This window comes from Nannobrachium achirus (assembly GCF_963921795.1).
Source record: "Nannobrachium achirus genome assembly, chromosome: 17".
Taxonomy (NCBI): Eukaryota; Metazoa; Chordata; class Actinopteri; order Myctophiformes; family Myctophidae; genus Nannobrachium; species Nannobrachium achirus.
In genome coordinates, this window is record NC_137824.1 from 34,141,888 (window position 1) to 34,164,820 (window position 22,933).

The 22,933-nt window shown below is 42.8% G+C and overlaps 1 protein-coding gene across 1 annotated transcript in view; it reads left to right on the forward strand.

Annotated features, from left to right (window-relative positions):
- tenm1 (teneurin transmembrane protein 1) overlaps window positions 1-22,933 on the forward strand; it is a gene marked incomplete at both ends in the record, with an annotated part of 491,087 nt that overhangs the window by 383,613 nt on the left and 84,541 nt on the right. Inside the window, one exon of the mRNA XM_080745426.1 lies at window positions 12,166-12,320. Coding sequence (XP_080601552.1) covers window positions 12,166-12,320 — 155 coding nt within the window. The remainder of the gene's footprint in view (window positions 1-12,165; window positions 12,321-22,933) is intronic.

Consider the following 22,933-nt stretch of genomic DNA (forward strand, 5'->3'; position numbering starts at 1 on the left):
CAGCCGACGATGTAAATGACTGTAGTTACATAAGGCCTCGGCCCTAATTTAATTTACATCATGGCCATTTAGTATGTGATAGTTCTCCATGGCTTCCCTCAAATGTGTATGTATTTAGTTTCACGCTCTGACCATTTATATTAGATGAAGCTGAAATCCATGATGATGTGTGGAAACAGGTTTATCGCCGCGTTGACAGATAAAAAAGTGAGAAACCTGTCATGGTTCCTCACAATTAATTAACACCTATATAAAATAATGATGAATACATTATATACATAAAACAACAACACATTAACTAAAGGACGACTTCACCCATCGTCAACCTATATCTTCATAATTGGTCCTCACTAATGCTCATGTTAACCGATTTAGTGCCATTCCCGAGAATACTCGTGAAAAGTACTCGAGTACCCTGAGTGCCGATCCCGAGTATACTCGCGAAAAGTAATATATTACTGTAACGGCGGTTATCCTACCGGATACAATGGCGGATCGAGCCGATCTCCGTCGCTGATTTCTCATCATCACGGATCCACGAGCACAAAATAGTAATCCCATAACATTGAGGCAGACGGGGGATCTCATCTTTAATGTCCATTATCTCCAAACAACACTTTCAAGTGGGAGGATGGCAATAGATGCTCGCTAATAAAACACATGTTGAAAAGCTGCGTTCCGCCATTAGACAACAGCACGTGGACGACGAGCGTCATGACGTCATGACGCGATGACGTCAGACCGGAAGTTTTAACGCTATGGACTTCTGGCCTTCAAAATAAGATACTGGCCGTTAATGGAGCCAATCAGAGGCACTCTGGACATTTTAATCCATTAATTTCTGGGGCACAGAATGGGATAAAATGGTAAAACCAAAACCAGTGGCATCACATCATCGTTAAACAACATTTTCATTAATTGAGAAAGCAATTAATTTTGTGACTCCCAGAACCGAACCGAAATAAATTTGTCTCTAAAGGTGGAGTATGCATTGGCCTAATACAATAACAAGCAACAATAAAACTACAAATGTTTGTGTGTACCCACTGCCCAGGGGCATGTTGGAAGTCCCTTTCTTGTCCAATAATGGCCCACCCAGGGACTCTGCTGCATTGCTGTGTGCTCACAGCACACCGCAGTGCCTGTAATTGGTCTGCCTGTTTAGCTGAGGATTAAAGGAGTGCTTGACTCGATGTACAACATGCCGGCATTCAACACGGAATGCAGTAATATCAAATCTCCCGTCATGGCAATTCCCAATTCCCAATTCCCCCATGTACTGTGGTCCCTGTCAGTGACAGTCCCTACTGGTTGGTCTGTGGGAGGGTGTGAGCCACCACATGTCTCCTCTGATACACCAGCTGTTTCTTTTCAGTGGATTCGAACCCTCAGACTCCACGGGAGGGCAGCTACTTTACCACTGCACCACCCTAGCACCTATAGGTGTATATGTTGGATATTGAGTTGTGACAAAAAAAATATATGCCGTGTTGGAGGGAGTGAAACCTTGCAGTGGCGTATAACTAAGTACATTAGTACTGTACTTAAATACACTTTTGATTAATGGATATTTACTTTACTGGAGTATCCACTACATCTCGGATCCAAATATTGTAGGCTACTTTAAAGCCCTTTGCACACAGGACAATTGTGTTTTTTTCGTTTGCTGCATGAATAAAACGCATTGGATTTGGTGTGCAATGCTGTGCGGAATCGGCGCTGCGGATCCCAAAAGGAGTCATAAAAGGAGTGAAGAGTTTTTTACCGCATGCGACAAGACGCACAAATCGAACTGGGTCGAGAAAAAGACGCACGGCCGCAGCCACTCGTCGCACGGCCAATTCGGATCCGGTGTGCATGAGGTCGTAGAGAATCATTGTTTTCTTTTTAAAAAGTGAAATTGTCCGTTTTATCCGCACGGATAAACGCGCCTGTGTGCAAAGGGCTTTACTCGACTACAATTATTTGAAAACTTTAGTTACTAGTTACTTTGTAGATTCATTATTATTACAAATCAGCTGGTAACCATAATTTGGTGTGAGCGTTCCCTAAGGGTACGGTCACACCAAACAACAATCCAAGAGTGGATTCCCGATTCCGCCAATGCATTTCAATGGGAATGGAGCGGTTTCCTGCCAGTAGAGAATTTCTGCAAAAAAAAAAAAAAAACAAAAAAAAACATTCTCATAAGTACAGTATTTTCCGGACTATAAGGCGCACTGGACTATAAGGCGCACTGTCAATGAATGGTCTATTTTCGAACTGTTTTCATATATAAGGCGCACCGGACTATAAGGCGCACATAATTGACGCTACCATTGTGTTATGCATCCAACAGATGGAGCTGTGCTAAAGGGAATGTCAATGTCAATGAATGATCCATATATAAGGCGCACTGGACTATAAGGCACACTGTAGTTTTTTGAGAAAATTAAAGGCTTTTAAGTGCGCCTTATAGTCCGGAAAATACGGTAGTTTGGTGTGACCGTACTCTAACAGAGTATTTCTACATTGCAGTATTGTTACTTTTACTTAATAAAAAATTGTACTTTTTCCACCACTATACCACCATCTATACCGTGGTTGGAGGGAGTGACACCCTTGCAGCTACATTATTATAATTATTGGGTTAGCTTGTAGAGAATGAAACCATGAGAGAACCACTCTTTCTCTCACTACAGAGCCTGATGAAAAATTACAGTAGCCTAATCAATGTATAAATGGCTCAATCGGATCACATAAAACCTCCCAGGATATGCTTATCATGGTAAATGCTGAAATATTTGAGGTGGTGTTGGCAAGTCAAGTAGACTAATTTGTTCTCTCATTAGGCTATGTTTACTAACAATTACTGCTATTGATAACGATTGTCTCCAATCAGTCTTCGTTATACTGCAATCACTTGGTGCCAAATCTTTTATTGATTGGTGTGAAAAAGATGAAGAAATGAATACAAGTAACAATCAACTACCACTTTGCCCATCCATTCCCTTGTAACAATATTGCCCATGGGCTAATGCATCGCTAATGTGTTGCAGTGCCTGCAGAAAAAACATAAAAGGATTGCCTAAAGCGAGACAATAGAGCATTGTTAACAGTACAGTATTCACTGCTGAATACAATATAGACATGACTTTCTGTCAAACCCTTTCACATTGTAAAATATTCTTTGTTCAGATAAACCGCTGTGATCCTTTTCATAATCATCAGGCTCATAATGAATTGCTGTGAAGCACAAATTAGTGATCCTATACTGTACACTTCAATGACTGAAAACTGAACTATTCTTCACATTACTTTACATTAGTTAATAAACGTGAATTAATTTAGCTATCATCATCATCATTCGTGTTACACAATATAAACAACATTTACTTCACGTGTAATCATTACAACCATTAAAACCGGGAAAGCACCACAGTCATTTTGGATTTTAGCGTTGACATTTTCAAAATGTCAACAACAGCAGATGCACAAGCTTTTATATATATATATATATATATATATATATATATATATATATATATAAACAGGTTTTGATTTGTTGAAATCCTTCTTCTTTTCATAGACAACCATCTGCTCATTCATTTCTATGGCCACTAAGGATAATATGTTGTATCCCTGCTTCTGGTAAGACTGAATATCTGTGTTAATTCAAACAAGTATGTTAACCACATTAACCCTGGCATCCCTATTTTGAGGAAACAAAATGTGCGATTTCTACATGGTCACAACCTGTCCCATCACGACATGTGTGTGAGCTTGTAGATCAGCTATTTCCGCTAAATTTGTCGTGTACCAAGAAAGGTTTTTGTGGGTAGGTTTAGCGCATATAGCGCCACAGCTGCTCGATGCTGCAGCATGCATCTGACCCTTGTACAGTGCAGCCTGCACTCAACACCACACTACACCTAATTACACCCCATTAACTACTGCAACACCGGCAAGACCGGGCAGGTACAAGTGCGAATGATTTTGTGTGTGTGTGTGTGTGTGTGTGTGTGTGTGTGTGTGTGTGTGTGTGTGTGTGTGTGTGTGTGTGTGTGTGTGTGTGTGTGTGTGTGTGTGTGTGTGTGTGTGTGTGTGTGTGTGTGTGTGTGTGTGTGTGTGTGTGCGCTTGCGTGAGTGCGTGAGTGCGTGCTCGAGCGTGCGTGTGTGTGTGCGTGCCTCAGTCCAGCAGGAGCACGGAGGCCATATCTGCTTCTATATCCTGGGCTCAGAGCGTGAACCCAGACGTGCCCTTTCTTAAGATAGTATGACGGGGTTAGAACATAATGCCCTTTCATACGACAGGGCGAGGACGTTTCGAGAGGAGGGTAAACCGAGAAGCAAAGGGTGCAGAGACGTGCAGAGAATGTTAGAGCGGCAGGGGCTGAAACTTCTAAACAGGCCTTTTGGTGGCAGACCTCCAAGCTCACAACAAAGTCGTGCTGCGATGCGTTGTGAGCTTGGAGGTCGGCTATTTTCGGTGCGTGATACCACACTGAACTACGCATAATCAAGTCAATACTGGAGATGTGGCGTAACGATGTGGAATTCTACACAGAGAGGGCAATTATTTCAACATAAGTTCAGGAAAAATTGGACAAGGCAATTCTCTTGAATGCTGCCTTCAGGTATGATATGTAAAGAGGGCATTTGCATTTCTTTCACCATAGTGAAAACTGTATTCATGGTCTGGAGAGGGCACTTTTTACAGATGGATAAAAGGGCACTTTGATGGCTATGTGTGCACGTGCCTGGGTGGAGTGTTGTTCCCTCTTCACCCACAGCGGACGTAGGAGAGAAGAGATGATGATGGTTATGATGATGATGATGAACCATAAAGCATAATGCTTCTCTGTTTGGAGAGGCTGGAGTAGCAGGGACTGATGGCTGGTTGTGGTCCAGGGCAGGCTAAATGAGATCTGGGATGGGATGGGACTGGCCCCTCCTGCCTATTGCAAAATGGAGAAGAAAAATAACATAGTCTACAAACTCACAGCATGTTGTGCAGTGGTGGGAAGTGTACTCACATTCTTTGATTAAGTAAAAGTATCAAATACTGCAAGTAAAAGTCTGGAATTCAAAGGTTACTTGAGTAAAAGTGAGCCTACAAAAGTATAGGCCTACCAAAAGTAAAAGTACTCGTTATGCAGAATGTCACATTTCAAGTTTTCAAATGTGACATCACATTGTGACATCACATTCCGTCTTTGTCCCTTGTATGCTCATATATGGAGATCCCTGATGTCATCAATATTAAGCCCATAGCTTGGAATGCCCATATATGGACATACTGTGTGAGTCTCATGTGGTCTGTAAAATAAGACATCTATGTCAGTCATATCCATATTTTTGGGAAAATATTTTGTCCACATGTTGTCCAACTTCGACCTCGCCCTTAGGCGTCTTGCTGGATATTATTATTACTATCATAATTTCCATCTCCTTTCCAACTGGCCCCCCTGGCGGCCCCCCATGCACCCTGACAGCCCTGCGCTCCCCGCAGGGCGGGGGGGGGGGGGGGGGGGGGGGGGGCGCTGGGAGTCACAGGGCGACTAGACTATCTGCAGGGAGATGAGGCCCAGATGAAGGTCACAGCTCATCCATAACACATGATTCATAGGACTGGAGTACGCCCTGACCTTTAATACCTGCACCGCTAGGCTCAGCACTCTGTCTCTCTCGCTCCCTCATGGTTTTTTGTCTGTCTCTATGTAGCTCTCTCTCGCGGTCTCACTCCTATAAGCTCTCGGTTTCTCTCTCTCTATTCATGGGTTGTATTTGTAGTCCTACACCAGCCATTTTGAAGACCAACACAGGTGTTTTGATTAACTTAAAACATTGGTTCTATCATGCCAATCAGACAAATTGAACACCTGTGTTGGTCCTCAATATGGCCGGTTTAGGACTACAAATGCAACCCATGAATCTCTGTCTCGCTCTGTTTCTCTGTCTCTGTCTGTCTCTCTTTCTGTCTATCTCTGTCTGTCTCTGTCTCTGGGGCCTATTTTTGTCCATGCTAAACCCCTTATCCCTAAACTTCTTTGTGTTTTTTTTACTATAAAAAAGAAAAAGAAAAAAAAAGTTTTTAAATAGTTCAAATAGCTGATCTACAAGCTCACAACGTGTCGATGTAGATCGGCTATTTGAAGTATTTTAAAATGTTTTTCAAAATAGTAAAAAAGGGCAAAGAATTTTAAGGATAAGGGGTTTAGCATGGACAAAAATAGGGCCCATAGTCTCTGTCTCTGTCTGCCCACTGCAGTGCCCTACCCAGTGGTGGAAAAAGTACTCCCATACTTTACTTAAGTAAAAGTGTCGTTACTGCAATATAGAAACACTCTTACAAGTAAAAGTCTGGAATTCAAAATGTACTTGAGTAAAAGTATGAAAGTGTTGGCCTCCAAATGTACTTAAAGTACCAAAAGTAAAAGTACTAAATGTTTGAAAATAGCAGATCTACATGTACAAGCTCACAACGCGTCGCATCGCGATGCGTTGTGAGCTTGTAGATCGGCTATTTTCAAATAGTCAAGGTATAAAATAGGGCTAAAGTGGTTTATGTATGTTTTATAATATTATAATGTATATCTGTAAAGTAACTACCGGTAGTAACTAAAGTTTTCAAATAAATGTAGTAAAAGTACAATATTTGGATCCGGGATGTAGTGGAGCAGAAGTAAAAGTATTGTAAATTGGAAATACTCAAGTAAAGTACAGATACCTCAGAATTGTACTTAAGTACATTACTTAAGTAAATGTACTTTGTTACTTTACACCACTGGCCCTACCACAATGATAAAGTGTACTAGTGTACAAACAGTGCTGTGCATGCGCTCACACCCGCGCAAATGCATGCACGCACGCACGCGCACACGCACACACACACACACACACACACACACACACACACACACACACACACACACACATACACACACACACACACACACACACACACACACATGTTCATGCATGCACGGCACAAACACAGAGCATACTGTAGGTACAAATATACCAACACACACACACACAATTACAAGTGCATGCACGTGTGTGCATTACAGGCCTGTCCCGATTTCCATTAGGTTGGCGTTTGAAGGTTTGACATTCGGGAAGCACAACAGACCTTCATATTCAAACGGCTTTGTTTTGATTGACAGGCCGCGTGTTTTGGTTCAGAGCGTGAAACCTCTGCACTCAATAACAACACCAGTATGTCTTCCTTTGGTGTGTGTGTGTGTGTGTGTGTGTGTGTGTGTGTGTGTGTGTGTGTGTGTGTGTGTGTGTGTGTGTGTGTGTGTGTGTGTGTGTGTGCATATCGTCGTTGTCGGGTGAAAACCTTGTATGTCATTTTGAAAATCTTTCATTTTAAAAATGATTTAAACTAGTGAAAACAGCCGATCTACAAGCACACAACGCCTCGCACCGCGAGGCGTTGTGTGCTTGTAGATCGGCTGTTTTCACTACTTTTGTGCGACGGTCTTGTACGATGAAGCAGGGCTTTACTTTGCAAAAGAACGTACAAATTTGAGACTTGGAGATACGAGGTTTCCACCCGACAACAACGATATACTGTATGTGTGTGAGAGCAGAGCTTATTTGCTACAATTGTTTTTTTAAAACAGCCTTATCCAATCAAAGTTAAATGAAAAAAACTAACCCTAAACCTTAGTCGAACTAATGACACGTAGAAATAGCGAGCTTTTCCCCGTTGACACAGCGATTACATGAGGTGACAATCGATACATGACACTGAACAGTAATTGCGTGTAGGATGAGATACATACAGCTCTAACCATGCCTACATACAGTAGCCTCAGGAATGAATGTGAATAGGTCTTGGCCAGCATGCGGGTGGACAAAAGCTGGATGGACAGGCGCCTGATTGGCTAATATTGCTAGCTAGTCCATAGCCTTGTAGCAGGATGCTTATCCTGTAGCCTGGAGGGATGATTCTCCATGCAATTACAAATTCACATATAGAATATAAAAGTTGACTGATTTGGAAAAAACAACCGCGAGGCGTTGTGTGCTTGTAGATCGGCTGTTTTCACTACTTTTGTGCGACGGTCTTGTACGATGAAGCAGGGCTTTACTTTGCAAAAGAACGTACAAATTTGAGACTTGGAGATACGAGGTTTCCACCCGACAACAACGATATACTGTATGTGTGTGAGAGCAGAGCTTATTTGCTACAATTGTTTTTTTAAAACAGCCTTATCCAATCAAAGTTAAATGAAAAAAACAAAATGGAAATCACTCTCATAGCTGTAAGCTGTTTCTGTCACACTGACTCAGCAGCATGTAATGTTTCCATGTCGTAGATGAGAGCTGAGGGCCAGATCGTTTTTCTGGAAGTTAAAAATATCCTTGTCTGAGAGAGAACTGATTAATGCCGAGGCACATAATGAACTAGAAATGGGCGCTCAGTGGGGCGCAAATCTCCGCCAGGAGGCATGCCTTACCTCTCTCCATCTGTGTGTCTGTGCCTTAATTATTTTATACTTTGGCTATTGAAAAATAGCAGATGTACAAGCTCGCAGCGTGGCACAGAGTGCCGTGCCGCGAGCTTGTAGATCTTGCTATTTTTGAAAAGTCATGATCACAGAGCGGCACTCGGTGCCGCGCTGTGAGCTTGTAGATCTGCTATTTTCAATAGTTAAAGCACAAAATAATTGAAGTGAATCCTTGTACCCATGCAGGGCCCAGAATTTCGTGCGACAACCCTGCTCACCTCTCCATCTGTGTGTGTGTGTGTGTGTGTGTGTGTGGTGCATGTTATGTCAATGTTCTGGCCTTGTGTGGCGCCACGCCATGACGAGTCATGAGGCAATAGTGGGGGGAGGGGTTGTTATAGTCATTGCATCATTACGGTGCAACTACCTGTAGTGTAGACGGTCTAGAGTATATGGAAACAATATTGTAGCCTACCTTTGCAATAGTGTGTAACCCTCCCAACTCCAATGCCAGTAAGATCCCACACATAATTCTGAATTCATTGTTCCGTGTAATAATCTGCAAAGTGTGATTGTTAATTCCTTGCGTTGATTATTTTTGTAACAATCACATCGCAGGTTTACACAGGTGTAAAGAAGTGGGTGATCACTTGTAGTTTTTGTTTCGACAAAGGTCAGACAAAAAAACTGTTAACACCGACGGAGGCGTGCCGTCTCAAGCTAAATTGAGCCACAGGAGGCTCCGAGGAGCAAACCTAGGTGAGGGAGTCACCGTGTCAAATGTTGCAAAGTCTGCTTGAGCAGACCCAGCGCCGTCCGAGTTATGATCCCGACATAACCGTAAATCTCCGACATAACCTCTGTCTAGGTTTTCACTGCCACATAGTCACTGTCTGCTAGGCCTTTGTGAGAGGAGGAAAGCTTCATAATGTCATTGATATTGTGACGTAGCATTTGTTCGATGTCCCATTAGTTCGACGCTGGTGAATGCTAACCTGACGACACTGGTGAATGCTAAGCGGGCGAATATTAACCACTTTGCCTAAACCTAACCCAAACCCTAACCTCAGTAAAACTATGCCTAAACCTAACCCTAAAACCTAACCCTAAACCTTAGTCGAACTAATGACACGTAGAAATAGCGAGCTTTTCCCCGTTGACACAGCGATTACATGAGGTGACAATCGATACATGACACTGAACAGTAATTGCGTGTAGGATGAGATACATACAGCTCTAACCATGCCTACATACAGTAGCCTCAGGAATGAATGTGAATAGGTCTTGGCCAGCATGCGGGTGGACAAAAGCTGGATGGACAGGCGCCTGATTGGCTAATGTTGCTAGCTAGTCCATAGCCTTGTAGCAGGATGCTTATCCTGTAGCCTGGAGGGATGATTCTCCATGCAATTACAAATTCACATATAGAATATAAAAGTTGACCGATTTGGAAAATATCCGGGAATTGAGGTCCTTGGCTTGTTGTGGGTCTGAGGTCTATGATGCTGATCAGCCTAGTAGTATGTGTGGTATTAGCTGTCACACAGAGACACGAGATGCACATACTGTATGGGTGAAATAAATGTTCTCCGTCTCCGTCTAGCAGAGATAATAATGTTGTGTTATTTCGTGAGCTGTTTTCCAAGGCCACGTTGTGAATGAAAAATAGATATAATATGCAGTATATCGTCCCTGTCGGGCAGAAATCCTGTATCTCCAAGTTTCAGATTTGCACGTTTTTTCGTAAGGTGAAGCCCTGCTTCATCACACAAGACTGTCGCACAAAACTAGAGAAAATAGCAGATCTACAAGCACACAACACCTCGCGGTGTGAGGCGTTGTGTGCTTGTAGATCGGCTATTTTCACTATTTTAAATCATTTTTTGAAATGATAAATATACATACCAAGGTTTCCACGCGACAACGGCGGTGTAGATTTTGGTGTCGATTACCATGGCAACGAACAACCCTTTGAAGCATAGCAAGCAAGCATCAGGTCAGCCAAGCCGAACGACACCTAAATTTGTTTTGGAGGGAGAGAGGGGGGGAGGGGGGGGAAGTCATAATAACAAACTGTCACAAACTGTTTGAAAAATGTATGCGGTGACAAACACCTTAGGCCAAAGCACATTCCATCGCCCTTTGAACATGGAACGTCAGTACATCAGACTGCGTCAGAAAAACCACATCAGTGATAATATTGCACATCCTGGAGTCCTGGAGCCACAGGCCTATTTCCCCCCTGATAATGATACTTTTCTTTGATGCTTTTACATTTGGTGCTGTAAGTACATTTGGATGCCAATCGTTTTGTTCTTTCACTTCAATAAATGGCCGAATATGGGACTTTTACTTGTCACAGACTATTTCAACATTGTGGTATTGCTACTTAAAAGAATCAGGGTACCACTTCCACTATTGGTGCCTTTACCATCCGCTTTGAATGGACATGAAAGCGTGCGTGCGTGCGTGCGTGCGTGCGTGCGTGCGTGCGTGCGTCACAGTGCGTGCGTACCAGCGAATACTGCAGTGCAGTTACTCACACACAGTCAGTGGTGGAAAAAGTACTCAAATGTTTTACTTGAGTAAAAGTATCAATACGGCATCAAAATGTACCAAAAGTAAAATTACTCATTATGCAGAATGTCCCATTTCATGTTGTCAAATGTACAATCAGATCGCAGATCTACAAATAGCAGAACTACAAGCTCACAATGTGATGCATCGCGACGCATTTTGAGCTTGTAGATCGTATATTTTCAAATGGCCAAAATGCATACAGTACTGTATACAGTACCGTATAGGGCTGAAGTGGTTAATGTATATTTTGTAATCTAAATCTACAACGTTGATAATTAGTAACTCAAAGTTTTTAAATAATTGTAGCAGAGTAAAAGTACAATATGTGCCTCTGGAATGTAGTGGAGTAGAAGTAAAAGTACTGAAAATTGGAAGTACTCAAGTAATAGTGCAGTACTTGAGTAAATGTACTTAGTCAATTTTACACCACAGCTTCTACCTAAGAAACAATCGTAAGTACCTCTTCCACTATTGGTGTCTTTACCGTATGTAAATGTACATGAAAGCGTGCATGTGTGTGTGTGTGTTTGGTGTTTGTGTGTCACAGTGCATGCATCACGCCGAATACTGCAGTGCAGTCACTCACAGCGCACACGTACATGCACGCCGCTACATACAAATGCATACATGCAGTCATTCCACATGCGTGTGCGTTAATATGACGAAGAGACGTGCAAGTGTCAGAAGTTCACAGCGACACGGCGCTCCCCTCTAATGTGACAAATAACTTCTTCCCGCAGTTGCATTGTTCTAATCCCTTTAGTGGGCTGCGGGATGGAAGTATAATTGCGTTTCTGTGGTGCAGAGCCTTTGATAAGACAGAGGCTGTGCTGAGTGGGAATGTCTGAACGGAGAGACGCTGTGCTCTCTCTCTCTCTCTCTCCCGTACTTCACTTTCCCCTATCATACTTTCTCTTATGCTCTGTCTCCGTTTCCCTGTCGCACCCTCTGTTATCTGTAAAACTCATTCTATCTCCCTCTCCTCCCCTCACCCTCCGTCTGTCATCTCTCAGGCTCACGCTATCTCGCCGCCTGCACCGTCCTATAGCTCCATTTTTACTCCATACCGCTAACCTCGTAACCTCGTCCTCTCTCTCCCTCTCCCTCTCTCTCTCTCTCTCTCTCCATCTCTCTCTCTCAGGCATAGCGGTGGATAAAAGAGGAGTGGTTTACTTCGTGGACGGGACCACCATCCAGAAGATTAACGAGCGAGGAGTGCTCTCGACCGTGATTGGCTCCAACGGGCTGATGCCGACCCAGCCGCTGAGCTGCGATTCGCGCATGGACATAAGCCAGGTAAGCTGATTGGCCAACTGTGGTCAGAAACAACAACACTTCCAGGGTCCTGTCTTCTTGAATGGCTTGCCGATGGGTTTCATCAACAACATGGTTGGAATCGTGTGAATATAGAGAAGACATCTGACACCGCGATCACATGCTCTAGTCAGGGGTGGACTGGGCATCTGGCATATCGACTATACAAGTGGGCATGTGGGCCTGTGGGCCAATTATTATAATATATTTTTTGCCACCATATAGATAGTTACAGTAGTTTCTGGGCTGGGCAGCCACTAAATGGAGAGGGCCAATCCTTCAGTAGCACCGGTCCACAGAGCAGAGAGACATCACATGATTGGCCTACTGGCTTGTCTATCATCTGAATACTGGCCTATAGTAGCACAGTATCACAGGCTACTGTGGCCCAGGAGTCCCACCCAAACATTGAACAGCATACAAGCCCACAACGCGCCACTGCCTTGATGCATTGTGGGCTTGTAGATCTTCTATGTTCGGGTCACGCCGGTTGTGGTGGGCCGGTCTGGGCCAAGATGCCAGGGCCGAATTTATGCCCCTAACCCCTTTTAACTCATTCACGGGCCTCTCCAAGTTAGACAACATTATTAAAAGGGGTAAAAAGACGTGATTTAGTCTACTTACCAGCGAGTGAATATGCCTCGGTTAGGGGGCGGACAGGGCTGAAGAGCAGCAAAGGATGAAAACAGGCTCCAGTAAGCTAATGTAGGCTAAGCTAGCTTTCCACTATGCTTTTATTACAAAACAAGAGTGAACAATGGAATTAGAAGATGAACAGAGATGAACACAACCCGCATTCAGGTTAGGTTTATAGTTGGGTTTCTGTCAATTAGAAACCCAATTTAGGATTAGGATGTTGGGCTGGCATAACAGGCAGCCCAAATGAAGTTTGAATGCGAATGAGATTTGAACCACAGTCTGCAATTCTTTTTTTTTATCCCACAATTTTGTAACCCATTTTTCATGCAAACTCCACACAGAAAGCAACGTAATGCAGAGCATAAGTTAAGCATTACTCACCAATAGCTATGACGTTAAGTTGTTACCACAGCAACCAATGCAGGTATACTGTAGGTCAAAGATGTCTGAATATACAACTGAATGTATGCACATATAAAATGCCTTTATTAACTTGATGAAGGCCATGTAGCCCATAGCTTTGTTACCTGTTGGACCTTGAACATGGCAATTTTATAAATGCATTTGCTTTTTTTTTTTTTTTTTTTCTACCAGCGCGCCTCCCAGCCACAAACGTATTTGTGTGTGTGTGTGTGTGTGTGTGTGTGTGTGTGTGTGTGTGTGTGTGCGTGTGTGTGTGTGCGCGTGTATACATGTGTGCGTGTGCACAAAATGGTTAACTCTTGCTTCTCTTGTAAGACAAGGCAAGGTTATAAGGATAACACATTAACTCATTTCCTGCGATCCCCGTCGAAACCGAAGATTTCCCGCTGTACCTCTCTGCGATGCCCGAGGAGCCCGAAGATTTAATTAGCTTTAATCATTATGAAACGATTAAAAGTATGGTCGCTGTATATAGCCGCTCCGGAGACTTTAGGCCCTCCCCCTAACTGTATCCGGTCGTATTTCCCGTTTTGACCGGATCTAGGTTTCCATATCCGGTCTGACGTCCAATCGCAGCTCCGTTCGCATAGCTTTTCATTGTAAACAAGTGAGCTGACTGCAGGGCCATAGAATGGTCTGTTTTCCACCATTTTTTTTTATTTTGTAGCTGTTTGATTCCTCTACCCGCCTGGCATATGATCCGCGCACATATCGTCTGCGCGAACATGCCCACGTGTTATCATAGCGCACAGCTGGCTGTGTCCAATGTTTTTTCATGTAAACACTGGCGGATAAGCAGGGATACAGTCTCGCAACGGATGGGTCAATGGGTTTTTTTTTATTCGAAAGCTGTCACCGAGTCTACACGTCTACTAGATGAGTCGCGCACAGATAGTGCACGATGCGTGTGCGTGCCCACGTTAAAAGTTAAGGACAATTTGGCAGCTGCTTACTACAGCTATGTTTAAAATGGCAGCAAAATTGTTAACACAAATAGGAATTAAGAAGATATAGTTCATTAAGTATAAAATAATCACATAAAACGACATTTGAATGTAATTAAAAAATTCTAGTGCAGAAGAAATGATTACAAAACCTCAGTACAAGTGGAAGACAAACAGGAAAGTTCTCTCTGTACTATACTGATAGTTGTATCAGACTGTCCAACTGAATGCTGCTTCAAGTAGTAATACTCCAATTGTATTTTGAAATAGATTATTTTACGGACGGGGAGACAGTGTAAATACAGTATGCAACAGTAGTCTAGTCTACTGACGTTTTTTCCATGTTTTTAACTACCAATTTAAGTCGAGCACTGACTTTGAATAATGTTTCCTCGGATCCAAAAACAAATTTGCCTCTGTTTAACTGGAGAACATTCTGGCACATGCAATCGTTGATTTGTTGGGGGCATTTACTCAGTGCTTGTATTGGACCATAGTCCCCTGGTGAGGCGGTTATGTAATGTGTGTGTTGTCTGCATAATTATGGGAACATATTTAGTTGTTTTTTTCCATAATCTGAGCCATTGGGAGCATGTAGATGGTGAACAGAAGAGGCCCCAGAATGGAGCCTTGGGGGACTCTGCATTCTAATTCTTTTCCACTCAGATGTGTAATTACCCACAGTATAGAAACAAAGTAGGCAATCCCTGTCCTTTAAGTGTGATTCAAACTAATTTAGTACGGTGGCGATGGTACCACACAGTTGTTCAGTCTGTCTGGTAATGTGTTGTGGTCAACTGTACTGATTGCTGCACTGTGATCCGTTAATACTATGATCGTGTGTGTGTGTGTGTGTGTGTGTGTGTGTGTGTGTGTGTGTGTGTGTGTGTGTGTGTGTGTGTGTGTGTGTGTGTGTGTGTGTGTGTGTGTGTGTGTGTGTGTGTGTGTGTGTGTAAGTGGATGCCGTTGAAGGCTTTAACAAGAGCAGTCTCAGTGCTGCGGTGTGGTCGAAAATCCTGACTGGGAGATATCAAAGCAGTTGTTTCGTGCCTAGACGTTGTTCGGTTGTTGAAAGACAGCTTTTTTAAACTATTTTGCTTAAAAAACAGGAGGTTTGTTGCGGGCCTATAATTGTCCATTAGTCTAGATTATTATTGTTTTAAGAGTGGCATGATGAATGCCATTTTCAGGCATGAAGAAACCCGAGAGAAGAAACGTGTTGACAACTTGTAGAAGATCTGAGGCCACGCAACTACAAACCTGTTTTGAAAAACGTAGATAATAATACATGATGAAAGTGTGTCTTGTTATTCGTTTTTACAGCCAATGATGGTGTGTTTTGTGTGCAGGGGCGTCAATTGGGTATGGCAGGGGTATGCAGCTGCCAAAAAAAAATTATATTTAAATTTATATTTAAAAGTTACTTTTAAATATAAATCCATGAATGTCTCTTTGTCTATCTGCGCTAGTTATTATGTTGTTAAATTACAGTAAAAAAACTAACAAAATTTGACATAATGGTCACTTAAACAAGGTATTATAATTATATTCTCCAATAACTAACAAAATTTTACATAATGGTCACTTAAACAAGGTATTATAATTATATTCTCCACACTTGTATTCTCCCCATCCTTGACAAAACGGTATATTACCAGGTTCTGCAGGTCAGGTGCACAGGTGCAATGCATTATTGTTAATTGTGTAAAAGTTCAGCTGCACTTGAAAAACCAATTCAGGCTGCAACATATTCTCACCTCCAAAGCGTCATACGTCCGACGCGTTGTGAAGTACTGTACTGCGTCGGACGATAGAAGCTTTGGGATTGCCTACTGTGTCAAGGGTTGGACGCATTGGGTGGTCTAAGAAGAAAGGAAAAAAAAGTAGTTCCCAAAGCGAGATTCGATACCGCTATGAAGGGCTTACCGGTTTACCAGCCACCCGTCGCTACCGCTCACGCCACTATAAACGACGGAGCCGCGCCGTCTCAGGCGCCGATGAATGCCGAGAGACGCCGCCGAGGGAGCGGTAGCGACCGAGTCGCCGCGGCGAACGGTGTGAACGGCGCATGAGCCGACTCAGCGGCGTTACCGAAATATGTGCCGTTATGGACAGAATAGTACATTTTGACCAGGGGACTGCTTCCGCGTCCGAATACGGCTCAAAGAAGGGACTACGTTATCATCCACGTTGTCAAAGATAAAACCACAAAAAAAAAGGAATTTCCCAGTCGTCTCGTTAGCTCAGTCAGTAGAGCATGATGACAGCTAAACCAGAGACCGGGGTTTGATTCCCCGTGGCGGAAAATATTCCAGTAAACACATGTCGGCGCATGCGTACTAAGACTCTCCGTTCTCGTCCTAAAACTCTTCGTTCTCGTCAGACCGTAGACGCAGTAGACGTTCCAAAGCGTCGCATGGGTGAAGCAGAAGGCGAGATGGGAATGCGTCGGGAGGGTGACACAAAGGGGGTGAGAATGGGCTGCAGGCTGCCATATCCAGCCCAAGAAACCGTAGAAACCTGTGTAAAAAACTAACAAAAGTTGTTTTGTTTTTTTCAGACATTGTGAAAATAGCCGATCTACATGCTCACAGCGCCTCGCAGCGCGAGGGGTTGTGAGCATGTAGATCTGCTATTTTCACAATAGAACTGTGTTATCCAAAATGTAATGCCTATTTTCCATGAGGACTCCCATCTTTGCCATACCCTAGCTTGTGCTGAACTGATGCCACTGTTTGTGTGCGTGTGTGCGTGTGTTTGTTTGTGCGTTCAGACTCCAACGAGGTCCATAGAACCTGACCTACTGTGTAGTTATGACGACCAGGCAGGCATTTGTATTCATGTATTTTGTTACTTGGGCTTGTTTATCTTGACAACAATGTAAAAATGTAGCTATTTAGACAGATGCGAGGTTCAAGGTCCACGGTTATTTTATTTTGTCTCCCTTGGGGAGAAAATTGTCTCAGAGACTCAGGTTCATCGTTTGTCTGGTATCCTTGGTGGCTCAGACATCTGAGAGGATAATGGTAAAAAGGAATGTTAATATTTGAGGAACGTGCAGCCAGATAAACAGAATCAAATCTTGAGTTTACTTCATGAGAAGGCATTCCGCCGTCACATTGTAATTAAAAACTCTACCTAGCAATGTGATAAGAAATGTTTATAAGACTCCCTCGTAGACGCATTTCTTATCACAATATTTTTTTTCAGCCACCAGGGAAAAGTACCAAGGACAACGTCTCAGCAAAAACATACTTGTAAGACGCCTTCAGGGCAAGAAGCAATATATACTAGAAGTCTCACATCTAGAGTTCAGGCCGCTACGCGCCCTCACAGTTACGTTGTACTGCATAGTTGTGTAGTGAGTAAGGTGTTGGTTTGTATGAATCCATACGGGCAGTTGTTGATGGAAATGAGATAGCATTTGTTGTTAGATGTCATGGTTTATTGTCATGTTGTAATATAGGACAGTGTTTGTTGCAACATATACAGGCCTATACAAATAAGAAAGTAAATAGTACTAAAATGAAATTATATCTGGAATGAGGGTTTTCCTTTTCCTTTATGGCAACAAATTACGTCTTAAATGTAACAAATTAACGCCATAAATTTGGAAAAATGAATCAAGTAACCAAGTACTCTAATTGCAAAACAAACTGTTTGGGTTACTCCGTTAACCAAAAGAGAATTCTGTTACAGTAACGGCGTTAATTTTAACCCTGTACCCCCAACACTGGTTATATGACACTACATAACAATGACACTAAATATATATTAATTAAGATCTATCAATCCTATAGTTTCAATGTACAGATTATTGTTGCATTATATTGTTTAGACTGATGCTATAGGTTCTTGGTTTACTCTACACGTGGCACGCGCGCGCGCGTGCGTGCGTGCGTGCATGCGTGTGTGTTGCGGTCCAGGTGAGCACCCAGAGGTGTTGTTCTTTAAACTCATGCTCTTAATGTGTCTGTGTGTTGCCTGTCAGCAGCCTGTGTGCGTCTGTTAACACGCATGTCTGGATTCCATCTGTGTTTGCCGTCATGTGCCGGGGCTGGTGTCAATATTGGAACGTGTGTCCGTAGGCAAACAGTTCTGCTGCAGTGGTTTAAGCTCAGAGAGAGAGAGAGACAGAAAGAGAGAGACAGAGAGAGAGCACAATCATGTAATTGGCTGAATTCATAGGGTTTAGCGTCTGTAAAGTTGCAGCTTCCAATGCATCATTGTTACAACTGACGTACTGGTATTGTACGTGCATAACATTTTTTGAGGTACTTTTACCTTCAATACTTTATGCTTCTATTGTACAGTATGTCACTACATCTCAGAGGCAAATATTTTACTTTTCACTACACGACAGTAGTTTGGACACTTTGAGTCAGCGGTTCCCAAACCTTTTTGGCTTGTGGCACCCCTATAAATGTTTTTTTTTCATCCGAGGCACGACTACGTTATTATGTTCCTAATTTTCACTCCCAGCACCTTATATTTATAGCATATTTTAGCGATTATGTTGCGAGGAAAGCGAGATAATAGCCATTTTAGTTAGAACTGACTGAAAATAACTTTGTACTTCAAGTTTGAAATGATACTAAATATATTATAAATGTCCAAATAAATTTCAAATATTATCAAAGTATTTTGCGGCACCCCAGGGTGCCCCGGCCGTCACCCAGTTAATGTGTAGATTTAGATTATTATTATTACAAAACATATACCTTTACCATTCGGTGTGAATGGAAAATAGACGATCTACAAGCTCACAATAGTCGCGACGCATTGTGGGCTTGTTGATCTGCGATTTTCTCAAAGTTTTGACAAATGTTGAACGGAACATTCAGCATTTGAGTACTTCTAGTTTTGGTACTTTAATTATTTTGATGCTTTCCGAAGCCTCATTAGATTGTATAAAACAGGGGACTTCAACGTTTTCAGGCCAAGGACCCCTTAGCTGAGAGAGAGATGAATCAGGGACCCCCACAATCTTTTCATAGATTCCATATAGTTTCATTGTTTGACAGCACGATCGATCATCAGTGTATTTTAGATTCATGACCAATTTGTGTTTTCAGATATTTAACCACTTTAAACGACCTTTCACTCTGTACTTAGTCTGCACTTTTTCCCCTCTACACCAAAGCTCTTTGCCAAAAATAGCCGATCTACAAGCTCACAATGCCTCGCAGCGCGAGGCGTTGTGAACTTGGAGTGGTTAGAAAAAATATTTCTATCACACAAAGATTTGGAGGACCCCCTGTAGTATCTCTGAAACACTCCCAGACCCCCTGTTGAAGACCCTTGCTATAAAACTGTTCATATTGTCTCTGTTGGGTGGAAACCTCATATGTTCAAAACCTTCAGGATTCAAATTCAAAAATAGAAAAGGTAGCAAGTAGACAAGCTCCAAACGTGTCACGAATGCCAACCTGCTACTTCTGATACGCCCACAAGCCTTGATAAGAAGCTTTCAAAGCTAGCTCACCGTATTTAGCTCATTGTCTTGTCAATCTCATTCTCATCAGAAATGTGAGACTAGCTTGGAAGTATTCTACAGGTTTATTTCTTTCAAGTGACACTGGCTTGTCAACTGATGCTGAAGCTTTCATGGCTTCATAGATTTGTTTGACATCGTATAAATTTAAAGTTTTCTGTTGTGTGTTTGTTTGTTTAATACTAATAATTTTTGCGGACAATATGTAGGATTCACGTTCTTATGTATCTACACTTCTGCACTGCCTTCTGCTCATGCCTGCAGCAATGCAGGTGTGCCGTTATTCACAATATAACACACATCTTCTCGTGTAATATTGCTTAAATAACATAGCTATCTAAACAGTCAAGAACTAGGAAGTGCAGACATAACAATAATAGAATACCGGAGGCCCCCTGTAGCGAGTGAGGCAGATGCGTGCTGGAGGAAGAGGACAAGAACAAGAGGTGAGTGGTGCCTTGATGAATCTGTCTCTGTGTCTCTCATAATGAGATTTCACACCCAAAGCTTCTCCCCTCTCATTTGACATGGCCTATAATTGGACGTGTCAGTGGCAATATAACATGATCCATTTATTTACCAATCCATCCCCAGAATCATCAATCAGTGCACCGCTCCCTCAAACGCACCGCTCCCAGTTTGGGGTGTGTGTGTGTGGGTGTGTGGGTGCGTGTGTGCGTGTGTGTGTGCGTGTGTGCGTGTGCGTGTGTGTGTGTGACAAATCAATGTGAAAATCGAATTGGGGCGCCCGCTGGCCTGCTGGTCCAGGCGCGTGCCACTTGGGCTTTGCCTCGTGGGCTCGATTCCCGATCCGGACGACCTTTGCCGCATGTCGCTACCCGTCTCTCCCCCTATTGGGTATATGGTTATGTCTGAGCTGTGGCTGTGGTCCTGCCTATATATGGGCATGTTGGGTTTTGTTTATGGCATTGGTTCTCAAAGTGGGGTCCAGGGACCCCCAGGGATCCTTGAGGGAGTTCCAGCTAAATGATAAGAACCAAATGGACCCTCATGGGTATGTAACTCAGAGAGTGTACAAATGTATAACGGGTCCATTTGGTTCCATTTGTACACTCTCAGAGTTAAATGAACATTGATTATTGGGGTCTCAGAGATAGAAGTACCGTTAAATGGGGGTCCGTAGCCTAATGCATGACATTAAAATGGTTGAGAATCACTGCTAGAGCTGTAAAAAAAAACTTTTTTTTCCCTGGCATGCCTTTTTAAATGGGGGGGTTCGCTGGCTAATAAGTGTCACTTTGGGGATCCTTGACATGAAAAGGTTTGAGAACCACTGGTCTTGGTTGTGTCTGAGCCAGATAGTGGGTTTGCCTGCCGGCCAGTACACAGTTGTGGAAGAGCAGACTGAGAGTTCTCCCCTGCAGAGGGTTACCAGTGGTCATGGAGCACTAGTGTGTTGTGTAGAAGTACTGTAGGCACTGGGCAGACTATTTGGATTTGACCTTTTGAAAGGAACGCTGTAAGCATTTATTGTGGCGTAAACAGCTATGTTGAATGAATTGTTTGTGACCACATGATGCACGCTGCTGGCTGCCTGGTGGCTGCTATGTGCTTGTTCAGCACCATGGACAGAGGCATGTAGAGGCAGACACACACACACACACACACAGTACACACACACACACACACACACACACACACACACACACACACACACACACACACACACACACACACACACACACACACACACACACACACACACACACACACGGTTGTATTGCTATTCTTGTGAGGACATCAACATTGAGGACACTTGTAATCTCTCAAGAACAGATTCTATGAAATGAAAAGGAACAGAACAGAGATTGGGAGGCTTGTGGATCGGCACTTTTTTGATGTGTGACATTGGCGCACAACTAAGTATAAAATAGGAAAAAACATAATGTATAATTCTAACTTTTAGAAGTAACCTCAATCTGATTTATTTTCCTCCAAAATAGTTTTTAACCACAAAACAAAAATGTTTATTTTTTTGACCAGGAAAATGGTCCTCGCAATGTCTACTTCTCAAATTCTACTATATGTGCGGGGCCCTCACAAGTAGGCTATAGCAATACAAGTGCGTGCGCACACGCACGCACGCACGCACGCACGCACGCGCACACACACACACACACACACACACACACACACAATCACGCATATAGCCCCCCTACCTCTACATTTAAATATACACACTCTGGCACTTGACATTTTGCTTATCAAGACTGCACACACAAACACATGTGTGAATGTATATGTATGTAATGTGCTTACCTGTGACCTCTCGAAGACCTATACTCTGAAACTGTCGTGGGCGAGTGGCTCCTGCGGTGCACCATAAGAGAACCCATTTAGAATTCCTGTGTTTATTCAGACGCTTTAGAAATACTGAATGACCAATGATATAGCCTTGCTGCTGGGCAGAAACCTCTTACCTCCAGATATACAACCTCCAGATATACAAGCTCACAGCGTGGCACCGAGTGCCACGCTGCAAGCTTATAGATCTGGTATTTTTGAAAATTTGTGAAAATGTGTGCAAATCTTTGAATATATGTATTTTTTTAAGCGGATATTTGTAACTAAAATTTAGCTTCTGGGGGTCCCTGGAACTAAATATTTTGAGATGGGTGTCTGTGGCCAAATACATATCATTTTGGGGGTCCTTCACAAGAAAAGGTTTGAGCACCACTGACATAGAAACATAGGTTTTAAAAAATAAATAAATTAGAAGACATTTATAGACGTGCACACATTTTCAAGGTTTTTTAATAGTTAAATCATAAATAATGCATACGCGGTCTAAACAGGTTAAATGAATGCCCTGCTTGATCATACTACAGTGCAGAGACGGACGAGTACTTGACCCCAGTCCTTGAGAAAGAGTACAGATACTCCTGGTCAAAATGTACTCAACTACAAGTAAAAGTAGCTCAGTCAAAATATTACTCAAGTATTTTTCCACCCGACGGGCGATGTGCAAGGGCCTTGAGAGCCTGATTTTATACTTCGTCGTATGACAGCGTTGCATGCCAAAACATGTGCAGTTATGCATTCTCACAATGCAGATGCAACACACCATCAGCTTG